Source organism: Atractosteus spatula, chromosome 3 (assembly GCF_055471065.1).
Source record: "Atractosteus spatula isolate fAtrSpa1 chromosome 3, fAtrSpa1.hap1, whole genome shotgun sequence".
In the NCBI taxonomy this organism is placed as follows: Eukaryota; Metazoa; Chordata; class Actinopteri; order Semionotiformes; family Lepisosteidae; genus Atractosteus; species Atractosteus spatula.
In genome coordinates, this window is record NC_142708.1 from 8,393,066 (window position 1) to 8,409,862 (window position 16,797).

Genomic DNA, 16,797 nt, shown 5'->3' on the forward strand with positions numbered 1-16,797 from the left:
TCCCGCTCTTTCGAGTGTTCACTCTACGCTTCCCAGCACAGCCAGAACCTACAGTAGATGGGCAGTCCTTCCCAGTCTTCTTCCAAAGAGCTGGAAAAATACAGGCTGCGTCTCCTGCTCTCACAATGATACCAAAACATTCACGTGATACAGACGTTAACATGGCTTCCTTTACCCGTTTCCTCCACACTAATTCTCATATTAATTCCCTTACCTCGTTTCACAATACACACCCACCCTAACGTCACGCTACACTGTCACCAAGCTCCCTCACATTAATAAACTCACTTTTCTTTCACTCTTGGGCACGACCAGACAGGAGAGAACTGCTGGCTGATGGACCACAATGGGACAAACACTCTGCGTCGTACCGTGGACACGCTAGACTATCCCCTACCTGCAGAAGTGTTTTTTCACCATAACCCCACTTGGACAGTAGCTCCCACACATCCTTCTCCTTTTGGGGAAGACTCCTCTCCAGCTGTTGTCTTCCCACTGTCCATTTTCCTTCACCAATACAAACAGACGTTGTGTCCACTTACGACACCTCTGCTGCACAGCCATGCCACATCTCTGGCGATCACAAGCGTCAGCCTCTATTGGGTGCCTCTACGGCTTGCTTTTCACCGGGCTCTCTTCCAGAGCCCCAATGACTGCATTCCCTCCGCTTTCCTACACCTCCACGGCACTGCCAGCTGACAGCGTCTGTGCCCCTTAGCCACACCTCACTCGTACCTCAGACACAGTTCAACCATAGCTGCATCTCTGGCAACCACAGCCGACAGCCTCTGCTGCCCTCTCTGGCTGTTTTCCAGCAGCTTCACGGCACCTGCGGCCAGCAGCTCACAGCTGCACCGCCATACTGCCTCCCCAGAGAACAAAAGCCCACCTGCACACCACCTATCAGGTTGCTTTCTTCCGACATGAAATAATGCTTTCTGAGAGGGTTTTGCTGCGTTTCAAGAGTGTTTAGACAGGATATTTAAATAGGACAGCTCACAGCTGCAGCTCATCAAGACACCAGTTCCCTGCAGCTGTACTGTACCTTCCCAGACAAAAATCAGCTAATGGCCGGTCACACCAAACATCTTCCACATTTAACAAATCTTCATCTTATGTTTTAGCATTTCAGGTTAAAAAAAAGCCCCTGTGTTTGTCGATATTTCTGAGATCAATTTTAACCTAATATCTGTGACTTCATACTTCAGAGATCCGAGAAACTAATTTCTCAAAATATTAGTAGTGGCACAAATTATATTTCATGTCACAGCTACGACTCATGTATTGTACCCCCCCCAAGCCAATATGGAGTTTACAACAAATGTGGAAAATTCCTCAGTTGTCCTAAATCATAATCAATCTTGACATCATTTTTTCAAATGAAAAAAACTGTAAATATGGAATATTTTTTCTCTTTAACCTTCATCTTTTGTATCCCTCCTCTATCATATCTCCACTTCTGCAGCTGCCCTGTGGTCACTACTACGTTTGCATGGGAGTCCCAGCTTCCTCGTCCGATTGTCAGGAGGTTGGCCATCAACCAAGCGGGTTAGGTCAAATTACTACGACTAAAACATTCAATAAACATTTTAATGCTTATAATGTTGTAACGCCTCATGAATGACAAAATGTGGATGGGCTCTTCCATCATATTGTGATACAGGTATGTTGCAAACTCTGCTCAGTTTTACATCTCACCCAAAGGACAGTGCCTTTTTACAGTATAGTGTCCCCATCAATATGCTGGGGCATTGGGAGCCACACAGCCCAACAGGGTGAGCACCTCCTACTGGATCCTCTAACACCTCTTCCAGCAGCAACCTTAGCTTTTTGGAGGAGGTCTCCTATCCAGGTACTGACCTGGGTCACTTCTGCTGAGCTTCAGTGGGCTACCAGTTGTGAGTTGCAGGGTGATATGGCTTCTGAGCAATGCAAAGAATGTTCTGTTTATGCAGATCACTCACTGACTAGATGACAAGGGTTTGTTTCAGTAGTTCACTGTCTTGAATGACACTTACTTACAAATCACCTCATATCACTTGCAGTAGTGAGGCAACTGCTTTTTTATCTAATAAACAGTGCCTTTTCTGTGTAGAGGAAATGTACAAGTTGTTTCGTTGGAAGGAGTTTATGCTCGGTATGTGCTCTGAAAGTCCTCTTATCTTCATTATCTGTGTATGTGAACATGTTTTATTAACTGCACCAGTATAGTTTTCTAATTCGTTTTAACATGCTTATTAAGGAAAACAAAGCTTTCATGTTGCATTTAATCATTGGCTAAATGTTGTGATCATCATCATCAAAGGATACAATTGCTGACTCCCTTACATGAATATCAAATCTTATGTCGTGTGGTTTGAGCTCCTACATTACCAACCATTTGTTGCAATGGAATTGTGTGACACTCCATTTCTTTTTTAATTTCATATTGCAGATGTGCAGTAGAGGCATTTGCAACAAACCCATAATATCTGTATCTTGCATTTAATAGACTGGGATGGAAGAGCAGCAGATGTCAGAGAGTAAACGATTTTTCCTGCACTTTTCTCACTCTTAAGGCACAGTTATTACTGCACTTGGACAAACATCACTAGTACAGCACAGTTTCAAAACTCGAATTTATATCAGTACTGTTTATCACTGTATTCAGAGAAGACAGCTTTGGTATTAGACACTAGTCACTTACTAGAGCTGTAGACCAGAGTAAATGAAAGATACTGTATTGCAAATTGAGGTAGAACAGCAAGGCTCAAATGCTTTTGAATGGAGATGTGTATTTTCACATTTAGAAATCATCCTCTATGTCTCATCACAATATGAAGAAGTACAGCATGAGAAGCAAATAAAAATGAAATATAAATGAAATACTTGTATTTTATTCATGATATTTGAAGGTTTTCCTGCTAACTACCAGAATGAGTAAAGGTTTCGGGGTTTAAGCAGAAAAGGGAGTTATTACAGTACGTTCCTTCTAATAATCTTATTAGGCACAGTTTAAGAAAACAAGAAAACAACCTTTAGACATTTCTAAAAATGGCTAATAAGACCCTCCTCTTTGAAAGAATGGAGAAGTATACTTGGCACAGATTTTTCCCGATGGCAGCTTTTTGTAAATGTTTTACAATAAGAGTGGAAAGCCCCTCACTTAACAACAAAACAGTACGAAGCCAAGCGCTGTGCTGCAGGAGCTTGTGCTGAAATCATAGCTTGCCTTTGCCTGGCATTTGTAGGGTCGCACTCTAAAGGGTCGTTGATCTCTGTGAGTACTACTAGCTTCTCGTAAAAAGAGCAGATTGTTGGGTGACGGAAGAAATCCCCTTCTTCCTTACTGGCCTCTTTTACTGGGCTCATGTGAAAGATGAAGATGAACTGTTAAAGTTTGTTCTTGTAAGTTATAAGAGATTTGGCCATGAAACAATACTTACCGGATCATGTAAGCTTTCTTCCTGCACATGCATATACAAACCTTAATATAACAATAATAATTACTGTATACCAAATGCAGGTTTGCTCAGAAAACAAACAGTCTAGCTTGCTTTTATAAACTATTTCTAATCAAAGCTTCTATGAAACTTAAGAAAAATAAACCCAGTTGTTTTCCCGGTACTATTACTGAAATCATCAATTTTAATGCTCTTTTTATTTATATGTATTTTAATTTAGCAAAAGTGGTTCATACTAAATAACTATCATATGAAAACACATACTGTACTGTAAGTAATATGTAAATCTGGTGCACTTTTTATAAGTATGTTTTATACTATAAGAAATATGGCTTGCTGTCAATTCTGTTACGGTAATTTTTTTAAAAAATGCATTAAGAAGTCTCTATTCCTGTAACCTGTCATATCAGTACAAATCACAGGGGAATCAGAATCTGCTGTAAAAAAAGTTTCTGGTTATCCAGAAATGAAACTAAACTTTTATGCATGCTGCTGTTGTGTCCTATCAAAGTTTTTTTTTACTTCTTTTTATCACTTTTCAAAGTGAGCAGGACAAATCAGTCAGATTTATTTTTTAACCGTTCTATTGTCCCTGGAGTTTCATGTTTGTCACCGGACAGTCCCATACATTAATAGCATATACTGTATCTGTAAGGGAGATATACGCATTATATATATTTTTTATCTTTAAAGGGGAACTGCAAACCCAAGTTCTCAGACCAGTTATTAAATCTTGGAATCAAAATAAATTAATTGACGTAATCCCAGAATTGTACAAATTCCAAATAAAGCACAAAATCTTGACATTTTTGAAGTACTACAGTATATAGTCGCCATGTTGTCACAAACCCTTTGATGACCATTTCTCCTAACACTGGGCTGCAATGGCCTGATCAAAGCTGGTCAACATCTTCGCCATGTGTTTCTTCATCCTAGTCATTAGGTTATTACAGTACAGTATATTCATAGCATACACAGTTTAAGGAGTTTGAAGCTCTTTTTGTTTCTCTTTCCTCAAAAAATGTCCCTAAATATAGTGCAAACACACCTTATCTTATTCTGATGCACTTTATAACAGTTCATATTGTGATTTGGAGTCAATGGACAAAATTTTCTAAATCTAAATCTTCTTTGAGTAATGAATAAACAATAGACGTTTCACGAGCATGTAATTGGCACAGATCAGTTTCTAGCACTTTCGCTGTGCTTTAGCATTATTTACATTGTCACACAAATGTTCATTAATGACACAAAACAAGCAGAAAATGGCATTTGTGATGGTGGCATGTAGCAGCACAAGAGTGTTTTCCACATTTTCCAGAATATCCATTCATGCTGCTCCAGACGTCATACCTGGTAATCAAATAAAAAGAGCAAATGACAGAAACATGAAGATTTTGCACTTGAGGAAATGAACATAGATTTTGGAAATTTAGAAACACAGAAAAGAGCAGGGGGACCTTGTGGAATGCCATTACTGACACCTCGCAGATAGAGCTATTGTCGCAGATAGAGCTTTGAGAACCTATGGATTTTATTTGTTAGTATTTTAACAGAGCTTTTCAGGTTCACTGAGTGAAAGGAACTAAGGAACTAGTTTATGTGTACAAAATAAAATGATCACCCTGCCCAGCACTTAGAACAAATACATGGTCCTGGGCCTCTTGACTGAGATGCTAAACTATCATTTATCCTGTCATGGTCACACATGTTTGAAATATTTAATGAATTTAGGGTTTCCTCTTACAAACGCATTCCCATGATCACATTTTTCTCTGTTGTTTACTAGGTTAGTGACCATGACTTTGGTTATGGAACTGCTATCAGGCTTGTTGAAACTGAGATATTATACTATACTGTACTTAGGGAAATACTTCATGTGCAATAACTTCCAGAACTTCTAATCACAAAATGCAAGGAACAAAGATGTGTATAAAAAAGGGTAAAGTCTACACCAGAACCACAGTGGCTTACTGGACAGAGCTCAACCTGGTTTCTGTTGGGTTGTCATTATTTTTATTGACTGTGCCATTTTCTTGGCCCTTTCTCTTGCTGTAATGTTTTCTTTATCCTGTCAGTTATAAACTTGTGTTTGGTAAGATAGATTATATTTAATTTCATTGGTTTGGCTTATGATGCCACCTTGAAAAGAGGACCAAAAAGACTAAATAACTATAACACAAGACGCGGACTATTATTATCTGATTATTTTCTAGTTATCTGAGATTATTATTTGTTATCTATCATTTAAGATATCTAAAAGCCTAAGGATTTAATTTCAGTTTAATTTCAGAGGGAAAAAAATTGATCCCTGATACTTTGTTTTATTATCCTAGAAAAAAATGAAATAAAATTGAACTCCTGTAAACCATAAAAAGGGGCAGCATAGTGGCACAGTGATTAGCATTGCTGTCTTGCAGAGCTACGGCCAGGCATTCAATTCCTGGGATTCTATCTGTGCGGGGTTTGTATTTTATCCCCATGTTCGTGTAGGCTTTCTCCATATTCTCCAGTTTCACACACAGTCAAAAAACATACTAGTACATTAGGTTAATTCTGGGTAAACTGGCCCTAGTGTAAGTGTGAGTGTGTCTGTGTGTGCCCTGTGATGGACTGATGTCCCATTGCTTACTGGGTTAGGCTCCGGCTCCCCTGCTACACTAAAATTGGATAAAACCGATAGAAAAAGGAGGGATGGATGGATGGACCATGAAGCAAAGCAAGTTCCTATTGTGTGATGGAATCTATAGCTCTTTAATATGATCATGGCCCTTACAAACTTGAAGACATTTCTTATCAATTTCCAGCTGATTTCAAGATCTCTAAAGATGATTGGAAGAAAGTCAAGACTATTTAGTTGTCTCAGGGCTAGTTGTGACCAGCTGGGTGCTTTTGGAATACTTGGGGGAAGAATCACTGAAAAGATCTCAGGGGAACTTCAGGTCACCTCTAAATACAGGGTATTATGTTATATTTTGAATTATTATATTATGGCTTATGGTGGATATATTGTGTTGTACTGTACAGTATGTTACACATCAATGGTGGGAGTCTCTAGGCCACTTAGAGAATTTACTCTCAGTTAAGAACATAAGAAAGGTTACAAATGAGAGGGCATCTTTCAGCACCTCAGCACCACGTGTGAGATTGTAAAATAGGAATTTGATAGATTTCAGAATCTCGGTAAGGAAATGACCTATCACTTTCATTTCTTCCAATACTCCATCCACAGCTGACTAAGAGCTCGAATTCATTTTACTATGTGTTTTTTTTTATCCTAACCATTAGGGGTTGTAGCATATATGGCTGTAGATGTGACAGGTACTGTATAAAAGAGGTTGAAACTGCTTTTCAACTTTTCTTAGAAAATGTACAGTATCTACCTGTATAATACAAACATGCCTTCAGCCTCAGTTATCATGTCAACTACAACAACAAAAATGCCGTTTGGATGCAACCGGCAAAACTCACAGAACCATGCTTTATTACCAGCCTTAATTAATGACATGGAAAAAAGTAAAAATGACATTTACGTTGGTGATGGTGCAACACGAGATTCACTCATTCTGTTCATGCATATTATGCAAACATCATGCCTGGCAGACAAAAGAAAAGAGTAAATAAATGAAACATTCAGAAGATTAGCATTGATTGCATAAAATTAGAAAAATAATGACTTCCAAATAGAGTGTGGCCCATCATAAAGAACAGAGCTTTAGGAAACTGTGGAGTTTTCTCAGAGGGAATTTCATGTGACCTTTGCAGAAAGGAAGATCTTCAAGGAAAGAAAATAACTCAGTGAAAAACAAGTTGTCTATACAAAATCACCATAGACTACAGAGTGTTCTATATTGATTATTTCTAAAATAAGAAATGTCCAGTGCCTCTCAATTTAGGTGCTAAACAATCATTTGTTTTGCCATAATCATACATTTTTAAATAATTAATTTATGATTTTCTTCTTCTCTCTTTGTTGGTGACCATGGATTTTTATTTAGGGAACTGTCTCTATTCAATGTTCGCTGAAACTGAGCAAACCTCAGATAAACTGAAATATTAACATTTGGCAACTGGCACACGGTTTTTCTGTAGCAGTTTTCAGGGATTTCTTGTTATGATTTTTTTTTATTAAACGTCAATCCATTCTTTTGTTCCTTTATTCATCATTAAAAGTTCATCTTCATCTTAGGAGTTAAAGAGCTTAGGGACACATGACTTCCCTGTGAAATAACACGCCTCTTGGGGTACTTCTCAAAGTGAAACTAAAGAGTATAAATGGACAGGGATGCAGACTCTTAGCAGCAAAGAGGCAAGTGGAGCTTTTGCAAAAAGAATCTCTCTCTCCCTCTCTGCCAGAAACAACATCAGCTTCAAATATGACTCGCAGCATCTCCTCCGTCTGTGTATTGGTATTCCTGATCTACTGGTGCTCCAAAGGTAAGTAGTTTGATTTGCTCAAATATTTTGTCTTCTGCTGTCTGTCATTTTATGTCTTCATTCACATATCCAAAACCATAGCAAACACATTGTGCAGCATAGTCTTAGTTGGAAAATGTTTGCAAGCTCTCAAAAGTCTGTGAAATATGTAAATATTAGCTTAATTTCATGGATGTTCTGTCAAACAGATGTCTTGGAAAGAAGTCCCTGGGATAATTCTAATGAGCTGAATTTAAGAAGGACTATAAGCTTCAGAAAGATTAAAGTATATTTCTTATTTCTTCTAAGATCCTGCACAGCACCTGAAAAACTACGGTACTGTGAATTCAATTTGGTTCAAACCTATGCACAGCTGATTGCACCACTGCATAATAAACGATTTCACCTGATTTAAGCCTTAACTTTTGATGGAAATATATTTTTTTTTTATTAATTGATTTTAAATATATTTTTATAATTTTCAATTAAAGAGCAAGTAGTTTCAGAAAGCTTTGCACATTTGAAATGACCTCTACGTCATTAAATTCATCATTAATTTTGTCATTAAATTGTTTAACATGTTCCTGAGAAAATGATGAGAAACAATTAGAGTCATAATGCAATTCCAATAAAGCTGTCAGATTCAACTTTGAATTCTTAAAATAACAGGTTAAGTAGAAACAAAAAACACAGAAATTACCTGAATGGTTTATGTAACAGAACAAGCCCTCCTATTCATATCTCCTGACTCAGTCTTTTGACTCACAATGGGAGTGAGTCACTGAACTTACAACAGGTGATAAACATGCAGTATGTCTTATCCATGTAAGCAGAGTTGTTTAAACTGTTGTTTTACCAAAGCAGGCGTTTTGTTAAAGATAAGAATTACTTCTTATGACTACTAAAGAGTTTCATCCAATGAAGCATAATAGCTGTATTTTGAGTTTCTATAGTAACAGAATGCCATGTATTTAGCTGGACTGACTATGAATGCCTTTGGTTTTTGGCAATATTTTAGAACTAATGTATACCACTTAAGATGTCCCATTGTATTGGATTCATTGCATTTTTAAACTAAATTTGTTGACTGCTAGTAAATAGTTAGACGTTTCCTGTAACTGAATGCTAAGTGCCCTTCAAGACATTATTCTTCAAATGTACAGTAATTCGTCTAGATTTATTTGTGCTATGCATTTAGGTTTTTATGCTTTTTGAATGAAAATGTAGCCCCTACCTTATTTTTTGCCTGGCACTGCACAAGTCAAGGGTATTTCTAACTTTAAAGTATTAACTTTAAGGAACTAACCATTAAATGAGTGTTGTGAAATTGATTCTGTTCTTAAATATGTAATTCAGATTTTAAAGGTTTAAGTTTTAGCAAGTCTCAAAGACCCTTACTGTACACTGCACACTTGTGTCAGAGAACACATTAGGTCTGAATTTCAATTAAGCCTTTTAATTTTTTTTTCTGGCATTCTGGAGCATTCTGGTCTTTCTGTGCTTAAAATGTAATTCTCAGTGTGGGTCATATCTCAGAACAAATTATGCCCTACACCTACTGTACATACAATATGCCTGAAAAGAAATTTGTTTTTCAAAGGCAGTTTCATTTTCCAATACTGTATACTGTATTTACCTTATGCAAAGTCAAAAGTCAAACTGCATCACACTTTTGTGGGTCAGTGCATCACGATTAAGAAAAAAGGCAAACATTTCCCAGTCTTCACTCTAAGGTGGGGGGTCAGGAATGGTATTTCTGTATTTATGAGCAAGAAATAATTGTAAAGCTGAAGTGATTACAACCTGTACAATTTGTGCTAGCAGCGGAAAACAAAGAGAGTTATTCACTGTGCAATTTTACAGACCTCTGAAGGTTCCTCTAAATGAACTTTGTAGAAAAGGTGTAAGTGCACAAGAATCATCACTGCAACAAAGATTGTGATTCAACTGTAATGAATTAATTTGGTGAGAAGTCAGAGTATCTATGAGACGTATGTGATTTTCCCCTCTGAAATATATTGAAATAAAAGAGTTCTGTGTGTTGTAATGTATACATAATGTGCAGTGTCTTGTGCACCCTGGAACAATATTGTAAACAAAGCCTTTTTAGTGGGAGGAGATGGCAAACACATCGAATAAGATCAAATAAGAGGCAATCTTTTTTTTTCAAGAGTCTTTGTATTGAGGATGTCAAAATTCTGTTTATTTAAGAGCTACAGCCAAAAGTTATTTTCCATATATTTTAATTGCTAACACTTTGCATTTGCTAGAACCTGGCCACCATTATCTATGTTCAGCTACAATTTCATTCAGCTTTATTATTCAAATTAAGCTAACTCTTCTAGATTTCAATTATCTTTACTCTTCAAATGATTCAAGTATGTAAATATATGAGGCACAAAACTTTCAGCAGCTGTTAAGAGAAATGTGAAAAAGAGGAAAATAAATCTTTGGCTACAGTATTACAAAATCAAGATTGTATTAAAATATCAACATTAATTACACTGTTGACATTAATACATGGTGCTTTAACAGTATAATTAAGTATTGCATTAGTATAGCGCATTTTATCCCAAAGGATCCCAAAGAACTTTGATTCTTTAGAAGGGGACCCACTTCACTCACCACTGAAAGTGACATGCGGTACCCATTACACTCCAGGAATCCATCAACCATCAGACCATGTGCAGAAGTGAGAAATTACTTCACCAGCTGAATCAAGGGGAAAAGTTGGGGAGGTCATTATATAAACCCAGAGAGAAAATTGGATACCAGGGCTATCACCCCTACTCTTACAAATGGTGTCATGGGACTTTTAGCTTGAAGTGTTACAGTATGTGGTCCAGATGAATGTGTGGCACTAGCTGGCTCCAAGCACCACTTACAAATGCAACCTGGATTTCCATAGAAATGCCATTCAGGTACTGACCAGACCCAACTTTGCTTAGCTCTGATATCTGACAAGATCAGACAAGAAGGAAGTGGAGCTGTATTAAAACAATCAATGATATTGTGTAATTATTATATAATTACCATTCTCAAGATCATCCTATACATTTGAATTTCAATAAAGTAATGTTACAGTATCATGCCTGTACCTCAAAGCTGGCTATAATGAGCTAATGTGTGCAGATGTGTGTATATTAGGTTTTTAGTCTAGGTCAATGCTGAATTACTGTACTAACTGAAGACGCTTTGCTCCACAGTTGCCTATGGAGACATGAACATAGCTGTGGACTGCTGTCTGGATGTCAGCAATGCCAAAATCCCCATAAAGATAGTGAAGACCTACCAAAAACAAAGCAATAGCAATGGCTGCAAAATTGAAGCTATGGTGTAAGTACTTTTTGAACAATACAATCATGAATCTTTCTGTCTCTTCCTGATCTGACCAAAGAGAGATTCAGACAGTACTCCTTTATTTATTTATTGAAACTGAGTGAAATTCAGTTTCAAGGGATTCCAGTTTATATTCCTCTGTTGATTCTGTAGAGATGTGAAATGCACATTCTAATTTTCACCATTTAAACACAAACTTGAGAAAGAGAGACTGAATATCAGTGACTTTCCTGAGACACACAGATGTGCAGGTCCTTAAATGAGGCCCAGGAGGACAGATATGCTTAAGGATTACATAATTACAGTATGGTAGAACAACCCCAAAGCAAGAAGTGATACTGTACTTCACAATTTAAGTGAGAAAACAGATCATGACAAAATAATCTATAATTTTTTATCTTTTCAATATTACTTTGGTATTGATTGATTACACCAATTTGGACAATTTATTCATTAATCACAACCATTAACTATAATATCCAGATATTGCATAAGACTGAAAGTTAAAATTGGAGTTAATGAAAACACTAGCATGTTTTAAATCTACTTAGCTTTTATAATATCACTTTAATTTAATTTACAATTTGAAAGTAAATAAAATATTGAATTATAGTAATATGAGTTTAATTAGTGAATGCAAGTTAAGTAACATAGGGGAAAAGAACTGATGATGAAGAATTTTGTCAAATGTTGGGGTTTCTTCAGCTTTTAATTTTAATGCTTTGCAAATCCTTCCTTCAAAATTTCTTCCATGTTCCTGTTTTATCTTTCTTTTTACTACAGTACATGGGTACACCCCATTCATCTATATATAAATTGATCAACTTCCAGAGTCATGATTATTAAAAAATTGTAAATAAATTAACAATTGAAATTGAATATTTGAAAAAAGAAACAAAAAACAGCAAACACACCACTAGATGTCATCCCAGGGGCCAAAATCCAAGTACAGAAAGTCGATATCCTTCAGTTCCAAAACAGGGGCCCCTGAAATACATTTTAATTTGGAATATACAGGTAGTGGCAAACCACTGATGAAAGAAGAGCTGTAACAGGACCTTATTCATTTTTTTCAGGTTCATTACCAAGAGAAATGTGAAGCTGTGTGCTCCCCATAACGAGGCCTGGGTGAAAGAGCTGATAGAGAAAGTTGAAAAGAGGAATAAGGGATGTAAGGGATTTAATTTCAAGGTAACTGTCCTGCTCACTGCAACTTTACGTAACCACACAAAGCATAACACTAAGAGTCCTGTGAAAGCTGTAAAGACATTAGTTCGCCTGAAAAGGTCAGAACAATATTGTCTTTTTATACAGTAGAACATTTTATTTTGAAACCCGTACAGACATTTGTCGCGAAGAGTTTCTATTTTTCTGATGAAGAAGGAGAATCAGGGATTTTTCTAACCTAGAACCACAACCACAAAAAGTTTCATTTCAAAAGGGCAGAGTTTCCTTTGCCAGAAAGATTCTATGGCAGACAAAACCACATTAATATTAATATCTTCAGCAGCAAATCAGTTAGAGTAACCCCATGATTGGTAAACAAAACAAAACTGTGTCTGTCTTTTTTTGAACTGTGGTGGCCCTTTCACAATTTATTTACTACTGTCTGGTGCTATTCCAACATTAAAATAAGGGTCAGAAAAGTGCTGCTGCAGCTCTTTGCTTTTCTTAATAAAAATAATACAGTACATGAGCCATGTACACTTTATTTTTTTTTGCAGCAGATACTCAGCTAATTTTAACAGTTTAATTTTCAGAGTTTTTTTGCTCACAATTCTGATTTAGTAGCATAAGCAGAATTTTTTGTTTGCTGAATCAGGTTAAATGAGAAGTATGTTAAAGTAGTTCAGGTGGGTAGCTGTGTCAGCATGTGTAGTCTACAAAGGAACAAGTAGGTTTATTCCATGCTGAAAAGAGAAGAGAGAAAACACAATGTGTCGGCATGGAATAAACCTATTACTTGTTCCTAAGTGAGAAGTATTGCTAATATAACATATAGATACATACCGTAGATCTGATAAATAGCTAAAGTTCATATATTTTTTATTCATGCATTAAAATAAGAATTTTTGTGATTTAGTGCATTGTCACTCAGTACACTGTCACTATACACTGTCACTATATGCAATATACAGTATTAATAGCAATATAAAGATATCTTGTCAAACATGCTACAACAAAGATTGCATTTACAATTTATTATAGCTGAAATGTTAAATCATTATGACTAAAACGTTGTGTCATTATATTCTGGTTTTAATAAATAGACTGACTTGATTCATACAGTAATTGTGCTCCAGCATAACATCTGGAAATCATTTTGTATGCAGGTACTGAAACCAAGAAAAATGCTTTAGCTTGGCTAAATTTTTCTGTGTTTGCTCAGTTTCACTTGAAGTATAATCCACAAATGTTTTTTTATGATTACATATATTTTTAACTTGATCACAATGAAGGTATTAGCACATTACAGTGGGCCTAAAGAGATCCAGTTCTTTTAGTCCATCAGTGTGAGACATGGATAAGTAACATGTTTATTCCCAGCTACAGTTGAACATAATGTTCAAAAAGAATAAAAGAGCACTGCACAATTTCAACGTTATCCCTCATTTTAAAGTTTAAATTTGTAATAATGTGCCTTAACATTGTTGGCCTTTTGTATTGCTTCCCCAGTATGCCGAGAAGATGCAAATGATGTGTGTAGTGTGATGAAGTTGTATGATACAAATAAATCTGATATTCTATTTTTTTTTTTCATCACAGAAGCCCTGGTGTCATAACCTGATATAAGGAAGCTTGTGATTCCACACTCACGCGTGAACAGTGGCAGGAACAGCAAGAAGCTCCACCGATAATCTGAGCTTTTGGATACAGTAGGGAAAAGAAAATGTGAAAATATGGCCATCGTAAATGCACTGTGTTGTTCGTTTATTGTTTTGCATTTATTTGTTTTGTTTTTGTTAATATCCTTTAATACAAGGTGATTGATAAGCCTGGGGTGTTTTCCTTCGGTTACTTTCTATGGTTCTTGTGAAATGTGATGTTTTTTATTGATAATAAACAAGATGTGATGTCTATAGACTGTACTGTCTGAGGTTATGAGTGCAAAGATTGTCCCCCCATCTCCTTCTGTGACAGCAGTGGAAATCATGTGGGTCATGCATTTTCAGTGCAAGCACAAACTCGTAGCAGTCGAAATCTATATTTTGCGTTGATTTTAAGAGTAAGCTGAGCTATATTGCATTCAAAGAATTGAAGATTGTTCCTTTTATACTACTTTTCAATTTAAAACCCACCACATACACAGAACAATAAACAACATTAGCAATGTATTCATCTTTTGATTCATTCTCTCCAAAACATGAGCTGTAATTCAAATGTATAACTAGATAGTTACCAGTATGATAAGGTGTGAAATATGTGGCATCAGATCAATTATCCAACAAGACACTACGATTAAACATACTGTTAAATACTAGTGTTAACCAAAAGTCTTTACTGGAAAGTATATTGGTATTTAGTAAAATGGCATTATAATTTCCTAAGAAAAAAACGTAATTGATGCCTCATAATTTTATTTTTACATTTATTAGAAGAATGAAGAGTGTAAACCCATATATGATTGACATTTTGTTTTTATAATGTATCTCCCTTTAATATGTTAATATAAATTGTGGTTATATAAAATGTTCCAATTGGCAAAACCAATTAAAAATGTAAAATGAGAATAAAATTACACAACAAAATCTTATTAACCCAGCCTTTTAAAAGCTAACACACAGAGATTTCTGGTGTCTAAGTGGAAAGTAATGGGGCATTGTTTTTTTGTATTGGATTGTACTTAACAGAAACGATTTTTAATGTGTAAAATAACCATAAGCAGTAAACACAAAATAAACAACTAAATTTCATCTTAAAAATTGAAAACTTTTAAAATGTTTTAAATGTTTTAACAAAATATTCAAAAAGACTGTGTCATATTTTCTTGTTTAAATGTTTTTTTTAAGAACTATGGTGTTTTGACTGTATTTTCTAACCTTATGAAACTTTGTCGTTTCTAAATAAACTATTTGATTCTATACTCTCTGCACTGTTGGAGTTGTTTTTTCAATAAATTGTTCTTGTCTAGCTAGCCTACTGTACAGCCCTATTTTCACCAAAATCTTTTTTTAAGATTTTAGGACAGAAATCAGGAGACACTTTACAGAAAGAATTGTGGGGGTCTGGGACAAATTCTTTAACCACATTTCTTATGCTTTGCAATCTCTGACATGAAGAGTGTAAGAATTAAAATAACATAAAACACTGGAAACTTGTCCATGGACATACGTTTCTAGAAGTACAAGCATACAAGCACCCTCGTATAAGCAAATAATAATAATGATAATAATTGCTTACACTTACATTGCGCTTTTCTGGACACTCCACTCAAAGCGCTTTACAGAAAATGGGGACTCCTCTCCACCACCATCAATGTGGGGCCCCAAGTGGATGATGTGACAGCAGCCAAAGTGCACCAGTGTGCTCACTACACATCAGCTATCAGTGGGGAGGAGAACAAAGTGATGAAGCCAATTCACACATGGGGATTATTAGGAGGCCATTATTAGTAAAGACCAGTGGGAAATTTGGCTGTGACACCAGGTTAGCACCCTACTCTTTTTGAGAAATGCCCTGGGATTTTTAATGACCACATAGAGCCAGGCACCTTTTTACAGTACAGTGTAGTCATCACCATACTGGGATATTATGACACATACAGACCACAAGGTGAGCACCCCCTACTGGCCCCACTAACACCTCTTCCAGCAGCAACCTTAGCGCCTCCCATCCAGGTACTGGCCAGGCTCACACCTGCTTTGCTTCAGTGGCTTGTCAGTTGTGAGCTGCAGGCAAAATAAGCACAATCACATTGCTTAGTGCAGGTGGAGAAATGAAAGGGCTCTTAAAAAGAAAATAGTATAGTTTTCTCATAACAAAAAAGGAAAGGTGTGTATAAACCGCTGAAAGGGCTTGGCAGTACTTTAAAATGGTAGCATTGTTTTTCAGAGATTATCAAAGTGAGAAGTCAACATTTTATGGTAAAAGCATACAAACAAGCACCCACGCAGCAATTGCACAAAACTCTACCTCCTCTAAGAAAAAGTGTTTTTTTTAGAGGTACTCAGAAATGTCAGTATGGGAGTGGATTTCAGCATCTAATTTCATGAGAAATTTGTTTGTGAAAGGTCCAAGAAGACAAAAGATCCATTCATCTAAAGTACTATTTTTTCCTTGATACAACTCTATAATTTTTGATGAACTTTCAAGGCTTAAGTGTAACATCTGTGGAATTTTCACATTTGTTACTTTAGCACCTTGACCAAATTCATCATTAAACACACAAACGTTTTATCCAAACATGAAGAAATCTTGAGTACGGTATACAGTATGTGTGCGTGCAGTGGGATACAGAAAGTTTATCTGCAGTATGATAGCGCTGATTGTAGTATTCCGAGATTTTTTGTTGAAGATGGCAGTACATTTTTCACATGCATACGTTTAGCCAAAAAAGGAGAGATCATACATTCATGGGTTATAGGATATGTTATGATAC

General features: G+C 36.2%; 1 protein-coding gene across 1 annotated transcript; it reads left to right on the plus strand.

The window, feature by feature from the left end:
• The first annotated feature begins 7,726 nt into the window (after window positions 1–7,726).
• On the plus strand, window positions 7,727–15,280 carry LOC148837342 (C-C motif chemokine 19-like). The gene is made up of 4 exons (XM_088911435.1): window positions 7,727–7,880; window positions 11,066–11,195; window positions 12,275–12,389; window positions 13,965–15,280. The coding sequence occupies exons 1-4, from the start codon at window positions 7,820–7,822 to the stop codon at window positions 13,989–13,991; spliced, it is 333 nt and encodes a 110-aa protein (XP_088767561.1). The 5' UTR covers window positions 7,727–7,819; the 3' UTR covers window positions 13,992–15,280.
• The last annotated feature ends 1,517 nt before the right edge of the window (window positions 15,281–16,797 follow it).